Source organism: Trichechus manatus, unplaced genomic scaffold (assembly GCF_000243295.1).
Source record: "Trichechus manatus latirostris isolate Lorelei unplaced genomic scaffold, TriManLat1.0 scaffold00031, whole genome shotgun sequence".
NCBI lineage: Eukaryota > Metazoa > Chordata > Mammalia > Sirenia > Trichechidae > Trichechus > Trichechus manatus.
This window is the reverse complement of record NW_004443967.1, coordinates 4335857-4348443: the sequence shown is the minus strand read 5'-3', so window position 1 is coordinate 4348443 and position 12587 is coordinate 4335857. Positions and strand designations below refer to the sequence as shown.

Genomic DNA, 12587 nt, shown 5'->3' with positions numbered 1-12587 from the left:
AAAAAATCAATAGAGTTGCCTTTGGGCAATAGGTACTGTTAGTTTAGTATTATGGAGAAAACTATTCTTATCCTCTCCCCATCAATTATTCTTTATGCCTTGCTAGGGCCACATCTATAAAGTAGAGAGAAGACCATGTAGCTCTCCCAAAGATTAGACCAAATGATTCCTTGAGGCTCTTTTAGCATTAAGGACACTGATTTTTTTTTTTTTTTAATTGTACTTCAGGTGAAGGCTTACAGAACAAATAGTTTCTCATGAAACAGAAGTACACATGTTGTTTTATGACATTGGTTAACAACCCCACAACATATCAACCCTCTAACTTCTCAACCTTTTTTTTTTTTGGTGAAAATACACATAGCCAAAGATACACCATTTCAAAAATTTCTACATGCACAGTTCAGTGACATTGACTACGCTCTTCGAATTGTGCTGTTATTCTCACTTAACATGAAGGCTTACAGAACAAAATAGCTTCTCATTTAACAGTTACTACAGATGTTGCCCTATGACAATGGTTAACAATCTCACAACACATCAACAATATCCGTACTCAACCTTGGGTTCCCTATCACCAGCTTCCTTGTCCCCTTCTGCTTTCTGGCCCTTGTCACTGGACTCCTGTACCTCGTTAGTCTCATGAACTAAATGGTAGATCTGCATGAAGAATAGTGTAGCTTGGTAGTTATGACCTCAGATCCTGGAGCCAGACAGTTGGGTTTTAAATCCTGACTCTACCACTTACTAGCTGTGTGACTTTGGTCAAATTACTTAACCTCTCTGTTCTTCAGCTTTTCATTTGTACAATGGGGAAAAATAATAGTCTGTCTCCTACAATTGTTATAGAAATTAAGTGAGTTAATATTTGTTAATGTTTAGCAGTGTCTGGCAGTTTCATGGGCTTAACACATTAGCATTTTGAGGGCGATCCCATAAAGCAAGCCATGGAAGCCTTGCCACAGGTGTTGAGTGTAACCTGATGGTGGTTCCTCCCCTTCAAGAGAGCTGAAAGGAGAGGTCATCAGAGAGGCTGTGAGGTGGGTGCAACCTTGACTGTGTCCCGTCTCTTTACCAGGTGGAATACAAGAGAGGGCATGATGAGCGCATCTCCAGGTTCGCCACAGTGGCAGATACCCCTGAGCTGCTACGGGCCAACGCAGGGGCACAGCTTCAAAGTGATGTAAGAAATAATGGAAGCCAAGACTCAGTGGTTTTTATTTATGATTCCTCATTCTTTCTTTACCTAGAGGTAGAGAAAGGGAGACTGCAGGCATTCTAGTACTGTGAAGATGTTTCCTTCTTTTTTATCACCCCATAAAAACTCTTTCATTACCCCATAAAAACACCCTGTACCCACTAAGTAATCACTCCCCATTCCCATTATGTTTTCTTTCCTAATTTGGATGCTATCAATTTCTTTTTCTTGTCTAATTGTGTATATATTTATAATTGTTATATCATTTTGATAAATTGATCTGTTTATCAGTGTAAAATGTTCTTCATTGTCCATTGTAACAATTTTTGACTTAAAGTCCATTTTGTCTGATATTAGGATAGCTACCTCAGCTCTCTTTTGGTTACTATTTTCATGGAATATCATTTTCCTTATTTTACTTTGAAACTATTTGCATATTGAGGTCTAAAATGAATCTTTTCTAAGCAGCATAGTGTTAGATATGTTTTTTTTTTAATCCATCATGCCAATCTCTGTCTTTTAATTGGTGAGTTTAATCCATTTACATTTAAAGTGATTACTGATAAGGAAAGACTTACTTCTACCATTTTGCTATTTGTTTTCTATATGTCTTACATCTTTTTGTGTTCCTCAGTTCTTCCATTACAGCTTTCTTTTGTGTTTGATTGATTTTTTTTTCTAATGCACCATTTGCTTCCTTCTTTTTTTCTTTTCTGTATTTTTTTTAGTTGTTTTCTTAGTAGTTACCATGAAGATTATATCTTAAATTTATAACAATGTAGTTTGAATTGATGCTAACTTAGCTTCGGTAGGAACTCTGGTGGCACAGTGGTTAAGAGTTCGGCTGCTAACCAAAAGGTCAACAGTTCTAATCTACCAGCTGCTGCTTGGAAACCCTATAGGTTAGTTCTGCTCTGTCCTATAGGGTCACTATGAGTCGGAACTGACTTGACGGCAATGGGTTTTTTTTTTTTTTTGGTTAGCTTCAGTAGATACATTAACTCTCCTTCTATCAAACTCTTTCCCTCCTTCCGTTTATGTTGTTATTGTCACAGATTACATCTTTATACATAGTGTGTCCATTATCATAGATACATAATTATTGTTTTATACATTTGCCTTCTAAATTGTATAGGAAACAAAAAGAGTAGTTACACACCAAAAATACAATAATACTAGCTTTTCTATTTACTTGTATTTATCTTTACCTATGCTCTTTATTTCTTTTATGGCTTTGAATTGCTGTCTAGTGCCCTTTCATTTTAGCCTGAATGACTTCCTTTAGTATTTTTTGTAGGGCAAGTCTACTAGTAACAAACACCGTTACTTTTTGTTTCCCAGAGAACATCTTAATTTTTCTTTTACTTTTCGAAGTATAGTTTTGCTGGATATAGAATTTTTGCTTGACAGTTTTTTTTTTCTCTAAGCACTCTCAGAATCCATTTCAAAGCCTTCTTAAACCCCCTTAACCATCGCTGCTGGGGAAGCCGCTTCTGCCCATGGGGATTGAAACAATGGTCAGCCTCTATGCTGGCCCCTCAATGATCAAAAGCAGTGATCAAAATACACAACCCCAATTTTTGGAAGAGAAATCCCTATTGCCCACCTTGGCACCAGCAAGCCGCAACAGAACTGTGGGCCACCATCCTCATGGCTCCCGGCTGTTGGGCTGGTGGCTAGGGGATGGTAGCCGCTATGCAAAATAGTGAAATTCGCCAGCCTCTTTCTTCATCACGCACTTTGCTGGACACTTCAAGTGTTCAAAATAGTTCTTCAGATGTTCTTGCCAGCTCGGTAGTTGTTTTGGTGAAGGAACCAATTTCTAGAGCTTCCTACTCTGCCATCTTCCGTGATGTCACTCCACAAAAACTCTTTAGAGAGAAAATTTTAGATCATATTAATGGAAAACCAGATGTATCTGATTAATCTAAAATAATCTCCCCTTGCCAATGCAAACTGAAGAACATAATTTCTAAAGAATTTTCACCACTTGCCTTTCCATAGCCCAGATGCTTCACAGCATAATAAGACCATGAACTTAGTTCTGATTTGAGCGAGAGGTTTAAGCACAAGTCCAGATTTACCTTAATAAGTGGCTTTCACTTGTCTTGGCCCAGATACAGTGTTGAAAAGCCTCTTTTTTTCTCTCAAACCTGACTGACAGCTCTTTGAGGGCAGAAGTCTTATGACTCTGCTCAACCCTGCTGTCTGGCCCACACTAGGGTGTTGAATTCTACATTAAGCGCCTCCATGTGCCAGACAGTGTGCTAGGTACTGGGAATAAAAAAGTAAAGAAGGCAACATGGTTCCATCCTTAGCAATCTTAGAGTTTACTGGGGAATCAGGTAAAAGACTAGCCAAGTACAAGCTATAGAAGGGGTCATAGAGGATGTGCAGGGTGTTATGGGAGCCTTAGCAGGGCATCTCACTCAGACTGCCTGGTAGTCAGTGGGGTTGTGACCTGTAATTAACTTTTTTTTTTTTTGTTTCATTTTCCAGGTGAGATATGCAGAGGCGTATGAACGGCAGAAAGGGAAAGGCAGTTTTCCTGCTATGATCACACCTGCCTATCAGATAGCCAAAAGAGCCAATGAGCTGGCAAGTGATGTAAGTGTCCACGGCACTGTTGTCATGTTAGGGGAAGAAGCAAGAAGTTACTTGGGCCTGAGGAGCCCAACTTCCTGTCTATATTTGCATGTATCCTGGAGCCAGGAAATAACTTATCTTCATAGTTTTCCATCAGTTTTACCATGACAATGATCTGGCACTTTTGTGTCTAAGACACATTTCCTGGAACAAAGCAGAAAAAGACCTGGCACAGAACATTCCATTATACATTCATGTTTTACTCTTCTGGCCACTGTGCCTAGGAGGCTAAATTCACTGGGCTTGTCCTTTCCCTGCAAATAGGTGAGGTACCATCAACAATATCAAAAAGAAATGAAAGGAATGGCTGGTCCTGCTGTTGGAGCTGAGGGCACATTTTCAAAGGAATATGTAGACCAGTATGGCCAGGTATGTGATAAAATGACTTCTTGGGAGACTGCCCATTCCAATGATAAGTTCTGTTTGACCCCTCAAGCCTGTGACACAGTCTATGACCATTTAATCAGAAGTTGGGCGGTGGCTTATCATTACCTTGTTTATGAGAGAAGGATTTCCAAGCCAGCAAGTAGGGGACAAACAATTGCACAGGGTTCGACTTGACCTACTTAGGAAAACAGATTCCAAGAACTAAAGGGTCTATAGCAATATGATGGATTTTCCAAAACTACAGCATTCTCATCTATTCATTGAAGAGTGGTCCCAAGGACTAAGACTGGCTGCATTTTAGCCTGTTACTGAGTAAGCATGAAAGGGATCAAATTGCATTTCTTGAAAAATATTTCAGTGAGTAGTGAGTCTCATTTCTTAGGAAGTGAGGGTTGCTAGGTAAAGCAGTATGCCAGAGAATGCAAACCCTTTTCCTAATTTTACTTCTCAAATGAACTACATCTTGACAGGGAATAAAAAAGTCGAGATGACATTTACAGGATAATCTTTATTTGCACATCCCTCTGCATTTTCTGGTACTAGCCAGGTGTTGTAGGGAAGATGGAGGCATTATTTTTTCATAGTTTCATGTAAAGAATATTGGAAGAGCAAGTGTGTGTACTGGAAGAATACGTTCAGTGTGTTTAATTGATTTATTTTCCTAATTGAACAATTGTTTGAATTACCTAGCACTGAGTAGACTCTACAACATACATGACTTATAAAAGGAAACCACAAATAACTTATTTCTCTTCTTCAGAAAAACAAATTATCTATATTGGACATATACTCATATAAGCCTTAGGATGTGTGTGAAGATAGGTTATGACCCGTTTGCAAATTCTGCCTGAAAAAAATGCTTGGTTTTGAATAAAAAAGGCCATTTTCTTAAATTATAAGTTAATTAAATCGTCTCTCAGTGCTTTAAACTCAGTGAAAATATGTTTTACTGATTTCATGTTTTAAGTATGTTGTAGACTCAGGATAGCTTTAAAAAATTAGTATTATTAAAAAAAAATTTGGCTTCATGTTCACTGGCTTTTTTTTAACATCTACTTCTTTTGTTTGGACTGTTTGGTCACATTTATCTGTTCTGTGTTTGGACTGGTCCTAGTGGACAGGTCCCATATCTAATCTGTCACTAGTTATGACACACACACATATAATTTCATATGTGAATCTCCACCTGTCTATGTACATGGATGAGATACAACTTCAGAGTTTCACAGTTGGTTCTTAATTATTAGGACATTTTGATTGCAGTTCCCAGCCCTGACAATAACAAATACAAGAACCAAAGTGGGTGTTGTTTGAGAGAATTGTGTTATCAGCTGTTGAGAGGACTCAGTCTGGTGTGACATCTCATTATGGGACTTGGCATGACTTGCCGGGGCATGAGTAGGAGGGAGTGAGAGAGAGGCAGGCAGACAGACAAACTATAAATATCTCTAGTGCGTTTAATGCCAAACAATTCATTCTTCTTCCTAACGAGTAACTATTTTTTTAGGTTAATGGGTTATACTGTGTAATCAATTTATTACTTACAACCAATCAACTCCTCAATAGGATTAGGTGGAATGTACCCAACCTATTGCTGTTGAGTCGATTCCAACTCCTAGAGACCCTATAGGACAGAGCAGAACTGCCCGATAGGGTTTCCAAGGCTGTAAATCTTTACGGAAGCAGACTGCCACATCTTTCTCCTGCAGAATGGCTGGTGGGTTTGAACCACCGCTCTTTCGGTTAGCAGCTGAGCGCTTAACCACTGTGCCACCAGGGCTCCTAGAAAACCAATTGCTGTTGAGTTGACTCTGATTCATGGTGACCCCATGTGGGTCAGAGTCAAAGTGTGTTACATAGGGTTTTCAGTGGCTGATTTTTCAAAAGTAAATTGCCAGGCCTTTCTTCCAAGGTGCCTGTGGGTGGACTTGAATCTCCAACTTTTCAGTTAGCAACTGAGTGTGTTAACTGCCCTACCTAGGGACTCAGAAAGACTGGTAGAGTGTCTTAATTTATCTTGTAGAAATAATCATAATGATGATAATAATAGTTACTACTTATTAGGTGCTGGCTGTGTGCTGGGTCCTACAGTCCGCCATCTTAACCGCCACGTGGTACTGTTCTCAGGGTGATCGCTGCAATGTCCAAAGTGAATGAGGCCTTTATGGGAACAGACTTTTTGAGAGATCATTGCTAATACCTCACCCAATCGGGGAAGAGGCATTACTGACTGAAGTTTTCAATTGACCCCACAGGGTTACTCGGAAGAGTATGAAGAACACAGGGGAAAGGGCAGCTTCCCAGCCATGATCACCCCAGCTTATCAGAATGCCAAGAAAGCCAACGAACTCGTGAGTGATGTAAGTACCGTGCCATATAAGGCCGACCTTATATTTCTCCTTATAGAGGAGAAATGAGACTTTGAATGAAGGCTCTGTCTACTGAACCTACACACAGATAAATTTATTACAGCCCAACCAAAGCAGAATGCTAGCCAAGCCCTCGATTCCTATCCAAACTTTTGACATCTCCTTTTTTTGTTTGGAATGTTTGGTCACATTTACATACTTCAATGGAGATTGAAAGGGACAAACAGCCTAGCCCTCTTGAGTCAGTTGAAGCAAGGGCAGATTCTGGCCCAGATATGCTGAGGTGAGGAGTCTTCACAAAATAACCCATTTGGAAATTCAGCACTTTAGGGGAATAGCTGATTAAAATCAGTCATATGGTTATCAAACTGGGTGTAACGCAGTTGATAAACTGAGTTCTGTTAGTGGAACGTTAACCAACTGGCAGTCCTTGACAGATAGGCACTGTAATTAAACTTGGTAATGTGAAAGGCCGATGCTGTGCACGCTGCAGATCTGAAAACGCCAACTCAAACCTGTCTAAAACCAGAAGCTGAACATTCGCTTCACACCACCTTTGCCCTTCCGCTTTACTCTGTCACTATGCGGTTACTACCCATGTACCCAGAACAGCCCCACCTCTGCCCTGGGAGCAGAAGGGAAAGACAACTGAATCACTTTGTCTTCATTAGCAGGCTGGATGAGGAGTGATGTTGAAACCGAGGGCAAGCTGGGTTTGAAATTGCATGTTGTGCTACAACCATGTTAAGACTTTTCATGCAGAATTAGAGTATAAAGTGTAAAAAGTGGGGAAAGGGTCAGTAAATGTTGAATACACAAAGGACTGAGTGGTTTATAGATTTAATGGAGAAAAAACCCACAGGATTTTTGCCTTCGGAAAATTCCATTAAGTAAATGTTGACATTACATGTGGGGTGATTTTGGAGTAATTTCTCTCACAGAGCATAAAGACAGCAGCATCACACCTGCCCTGTGTATTTCTTTCAGATAAAGTACAGGCAGGACTTCAACAAGATGAAAGGCGCTGCATGCTACCATTCCCTGCCAGCCCGGGACAACTTGGTTCTTCAGCGTGCCCAGAGCGTGAACAAGCTTGTGAGCGAGGTGCGTGTTGGGAGAGTAGCCACACCTGTTTGCTGTTACCTCTTATCTCCTGTAGACAGTGATTGGGGTGGCCCATAATAAAAAACTCTGGTTAAGAGTACAACACCACATATACTGTATATCCAGGGGCTACCCGTTTCCAAAGAATGAATATGCAATCAAAGGCAATTAGTTAATAAGAGAGGTAGAATCAAACAAAATGTAATCTCTCTCTGACAGTCCAAAAGTTTCTTCTGGAATTCTCAAGGACATAGATATTCATGTGTGACAGGCAGTACATTTCTAGCTGCCAGGATAGTGGATGATCCAACTTGTATAGCAACATGTGGTTGTTATAGAGTGAAAATCAAAGTTAGGAAGGAGTGTTTCAAACCTGGAATCACACCCATTCTCTTATTATTGTAGTCAGGTGTCTGAGAAGCTGAATGTACAGGGTATGTTTCCTTTACTGTAGAGGTTGAACTGAGGGCTGGGGGTGTGTTTTGTTTGGGCTGCCCAGTGTTTGGGGCAGTTCTACTCTGCTGTATAGGGTCCCTGTGAGTTGGAATCAACTCGATGGCACACAACAACAGTGTCTTTCCACATTTGTATTACCTGTCTGGACTCTGAAGGCTTTTGAGTTGGCCACTGCTTTTCATGGGAAGAATTGAAGCTATTAAAAGTACTCACGTAAGTTGTCTACAACTCAGAAACCCATATGCCAATCCCCTAAAATCTTTTTTCTTTACTAACCTCCAGAAGTCGATCTTTCACCCAAAACTTTTAGTTTACTCATGACATATTCCTGAAGCTCATCAGGAGCCTTGGCTAGTTTGAAGTAGTAGGTGGATGTGGTGGCCTTGGCATCTGTATTTTAAAGAAATGCTCCAGGTGGTTGGGATGCTGTAGACTAGGGGTTGGCAAACTATAGCCTGAGGGCCAAGTCTGGCCCACAGCCTGTCTTTGTAAATAAAGTTTTATTGGAACACAGCCATGTCCATTTGTTTTCGTATTGTCTATGGCTGCTTCCACAAAGGAAGAGTTGAGTAGTTGCCACCATGTGGGCTCACAAAGTCAAAAATGTTTACTACCTGGGCATTTAGAGAAAAAGTTTGGAGATCCCTGCTCTAGACTCACAGAATGTAGCTACATGTGACTATTGTGATCTTCAGGCCCTCACTTTGTCATAGGCCTGGAAAAGTGAAATGTCTCATTCTGGTTCATAGAGTCGTTCAGGGACAGCACTGGGATTAGAGCACTGATAGTGACATCGTATCTCAGAAATGTTAGCAGTTAACCAATGTTAACATTTTAGCTTTTTCATATGTGAATATAATATAAATGAATACAGGAATATAAAAACAGAATTAGAATTCCACTGTATATACAATTTTGTGCATTGCTTTCATTTTATATCATATTATGAACATGTAATAGATTTTGCATACTTTAAATGGCATATCCCTACATGTATTTTATAAGATAAGATAACATATTAAGTTGTATTTCCTTTGGTAAGAGGTCATAAGGGAGTCTTCGGTTTCTCTTTGCCCTTATGTTTATTGAGTAAGACAAATGAGCTACACCTCCATTAATGGTAATTGGCCCTCAGTTGCCTTCTCCAATTACCTGTGATGACTTGGAGTCCATTTAGTAATGATAGCCTCACATCCTCATCCACCTACCCAGGGGAACTTGAGGAGCCAACTCATTTTAAATTAGAACACGTTCTCTGCATCTGTGAGCCGTCTCATCTATTATACTCCCAAGAGCTATGGCTGCTAACCCAAATGCTGGCAGTTCAAATCCACCAGCCACTCCTTGGAAACCATATGGGGCAGTTCTACTCCATCCTTTAGGGTCACTATGAGTCGGAATGGACTCGACAGCAGTGGGGTTGGTTTGGTTTTGGTATGCGGTCCTAACGTAATGCCAGAGAGCATAAGAGGATACAAAAGGTCATCGAATTGGGGTGATTTATGGTCAGAAACCCTGGTGGCTTAGTGGTTAAGAGCTATGGCTGCTAACCAAAAGGTCAGCAGTTCGAATCCACCAGACATTCCTTGGAAACCCTATGGGGCAGTTCTACTGTGTCCTTTAGGGTCACTATGAGTTGGAATTGACTTGGATGGCAATGAATTTGTTTTTTTTTTTTTTATGATGCAAATGTAGTACCTGGGTGGTGCAAATGGTTAATACGCTCTGCTGCTAACTGAAAGGTTAGAAGTTTGAGTCTACACAGAGGTGCTTTGGAAGAAAGTCCTGGCAATCTACTTTAGAAAAATCAGCCATTGAAAACCCTGTGGAGCATAGTTCTATTCTGACACACATGGGGTCACCAGGAGTCAGAGTCAACTTGTTTTTTAGATTTTAGTGAAGTTTTTTTGTTAGATTTTATTGCAATATAACACATGTACAGAGAAGTGCATATATCATACATATACAGATGGATGAATTTTCACAAGTGAATCAAGAAGCAGAACATGATCAGAACTCCAGACACCCCCTTATATCTTTCTCAGGCACTTCACCCCAAGAATAACCACCATCCTGATTTCTAAAACCAGCTTTGCCGTTTTTTGAGCTGTATGAAATCTTATAACATTTACTCTTGTAAGAGGCTGCGTATTTTTAATTTTCTGAATCAAGCTGATTACTGTTACTTGCAGTATTCTCTGCCTGGTATTTTAAAATCTCAGATTGAAAGTTTTCTAAAAATGCCCTAGTCGAGTCTTGAAGCCCTCTCCAAGAGTGACTTCGGGTTTGGGTCTATTGTGTATCTGGTGTTTTGGTTTCCAAGGTGGAGTATAAGAAGGATCTGGAAGGTAGTAAAGGTCACAGTATCAACTATTGTGAAACGCCTCAATTCAGGAACGTGAGCAAGATCTCAAAATTCACCAGTGATGTGAGTTGCTCCACCTAAGCATTTGTTGGGCGTTTTTGTGATCTTAACTACTAGGTCTCCTAAGAGATGGTCTGTGTGAACGTGCCTGTGCGTCTCAGAGAAGCATGGCCTTGTAGACACGGACACCTGCGAGTTTTGATTAAGACTGTGGGGCTGGTCCACAGAGTGTAAAATTCTCTCTCACCTCCCAGTCCCCCTTCCCACCTCTATACTTGGCTATGAGTCCTAAGGGCGGGGCCTGTCCTGCTGCATCCCTGCTTCTCTGCATCCCTGCATCTCTGCACCTCAGTATCCTTGCATCTCTGCATCTTGGTATCCTTGCATCTCTGCATCTTGCTATCCCTGCATCTCTGCATCTGGGTATCGCTACATCCCTGCATCTCTGCATCCCTGTGTGCAGCACAGTGCTCCCAATGTGGCACGCTGGTGAGCGAGCCTGGCTGAGCACCCAGCATCCCTCTCAGTGTGGCTTTGTGCTTCTTAATTAACACACCGTCTCATTTAATCCCCACGCCACTGGGGAGCCAGGCATTATTTTCTCATCTTATAGATAAGCAGATATATGCTAGAGTGGCATTTGCAAATTTGGGGGCTCTCAGAGAAGGGGCGAGGATGTATCCTGTACTAGACTGCATGATATTTCTGCTTAAAGCTGCATATGATAATAGAATTTAAAATTGCAAGAGACTTTATAAAGCTCAATGAAGAATTTATTTTGTACAAACATAGTGGTGAAGAGCGTCAGTTTTGGAGCAGACAGACTTGGTTCCACAGTTAGCCAACTGGCTGACTTTGGGCAAGTTGTTTAAGCTGTCTGAACCACACTACCCCATATGTAAAATGGGTATGATAATACTTCCTTCCTCCTTACAGAGGGCTTGTGAAGATTAACTGAGATAAGCAGAAGAGTGTCTGATGTATAGTAATAACAGTTTCCTACTGAAATGCTCTCAGTGCCTGCAAACTCAATGACCTTCCAGGATAGGTGATTTCAATGTAGTTTCATGAAAATATTCTCTTCTTAGATAGTATCTTAGTTTCCTAGTGCTGCCGTAAGCCAAATACTACAAGTGGGTAGCTTTAATACAGACATTTGTTTCCTCACAGTTCTGGAGGTTAAAAGCCCAAATCAGGGTCTCAGCCATGTCCATTACTTCCTTGTAGGTAGTCCTGGGTGTGCCTTGGTCCCTTGGCTTGTAGGGGATCCTCACATTGGAGAAGTCTGCTGTATTTACAAATGAAAAGAGAAAAGAATATCAAGTCTGTTTTGCTCTGTTATGCCCATCAGACCCCATGTTTTTCTTGGGTGCTTGCCTGCCTGCCTCCCTCTAACTGCTAATGCTCCCTTGAAATTTAAGAAATAAAAAAGAAAGAGAATAGGTTTGCCTTATATTTTTAATGCAACGATACACTGGCTACTTAAATAGGTTGTATTTAATCATTTATATTTTGGATTTTGTACATTAAGAAGAGCGGTTTACTTTCAATTAGTTGGGAAGAGAATGCTTTTGTTGAAGGTTTTGCGTTTCCACGTAGAATAAATATAAAGAAAACTACCAGAACCACGTGAGAGGCCACTACGAAGGTGTTGGTATGGACAGACGGACGCTCCATGCTATGAAAGTTGGGAGTCTGGCAAGCAACGTGAGTCCTTTTGTGCAAAATCCCACGGAGCCTGGGACCTGTTGGGGTGCAGGAAGGTGGGGCATGAGAATTCAGCCATTTCTTTTTCAATATCCCCCTTTTGAAAAATCAGTGTTCTCCAATGTAACGACTAGCTCCTGTGAGTTTCCAAATCTTAAACAATAGAACTAAGGGTAGAATCTTTCAAAATTTCTCTGAAGAGTACTTGATCTATACATTTTCATTTCTGAGAGATAAGAAGAAGTAGATGAACATGATTCTTGAAATTCCTAAAGCCTCCAAAGCTTTTGTGATTTATTTGCAGCTGGTTGGTTGATTCATTCATTTATTCCATCAGAGTGTTCGTTGAAGACCT

General features: G+C 40.6%; 1 protein-coding gene across 4 annotated transcripts in view; it reads left to right on the top strand.

Moving 5' to 3' along the window:
* NRAP (nebulin related anchoring protein) overlaps positions 1–12587 on the top strand; it is a 74856-nt gene that overhangs the window by 8473 nt on the left and 53796 nt on the right. For 3 of the 4 annotated variants that reach the window (XM_004374856.1, XM_023729888.1, XM_023729890.1), the window contains exons 7-13: positions 1079–1183; positions 3698–3805; positions 4109–4213; positions 6487–6591; positions 7588–7704; positions 10484–10588; positions 12125–12232. In XM_004374856.1, coding sequence (XP_004374913.1) covers positions 1079–1183; positions 3698–3805; positions 4109–4213; positions 6487–6591; positions 7588–7704; positions 10484–10588; positions 12125–12232 — 753 coding nt within the window. The remainder of the gene's footprint in view (positions 1–1078; positions 1184–3697; positions 3806–4108; positions 4214–6486; positions 6592–7587; positions 7705–10483; positions 10589–12124; positions 12233–12587) is intronic. The other variant, XM_023729889.1, reaches the window with a different exon arrangement.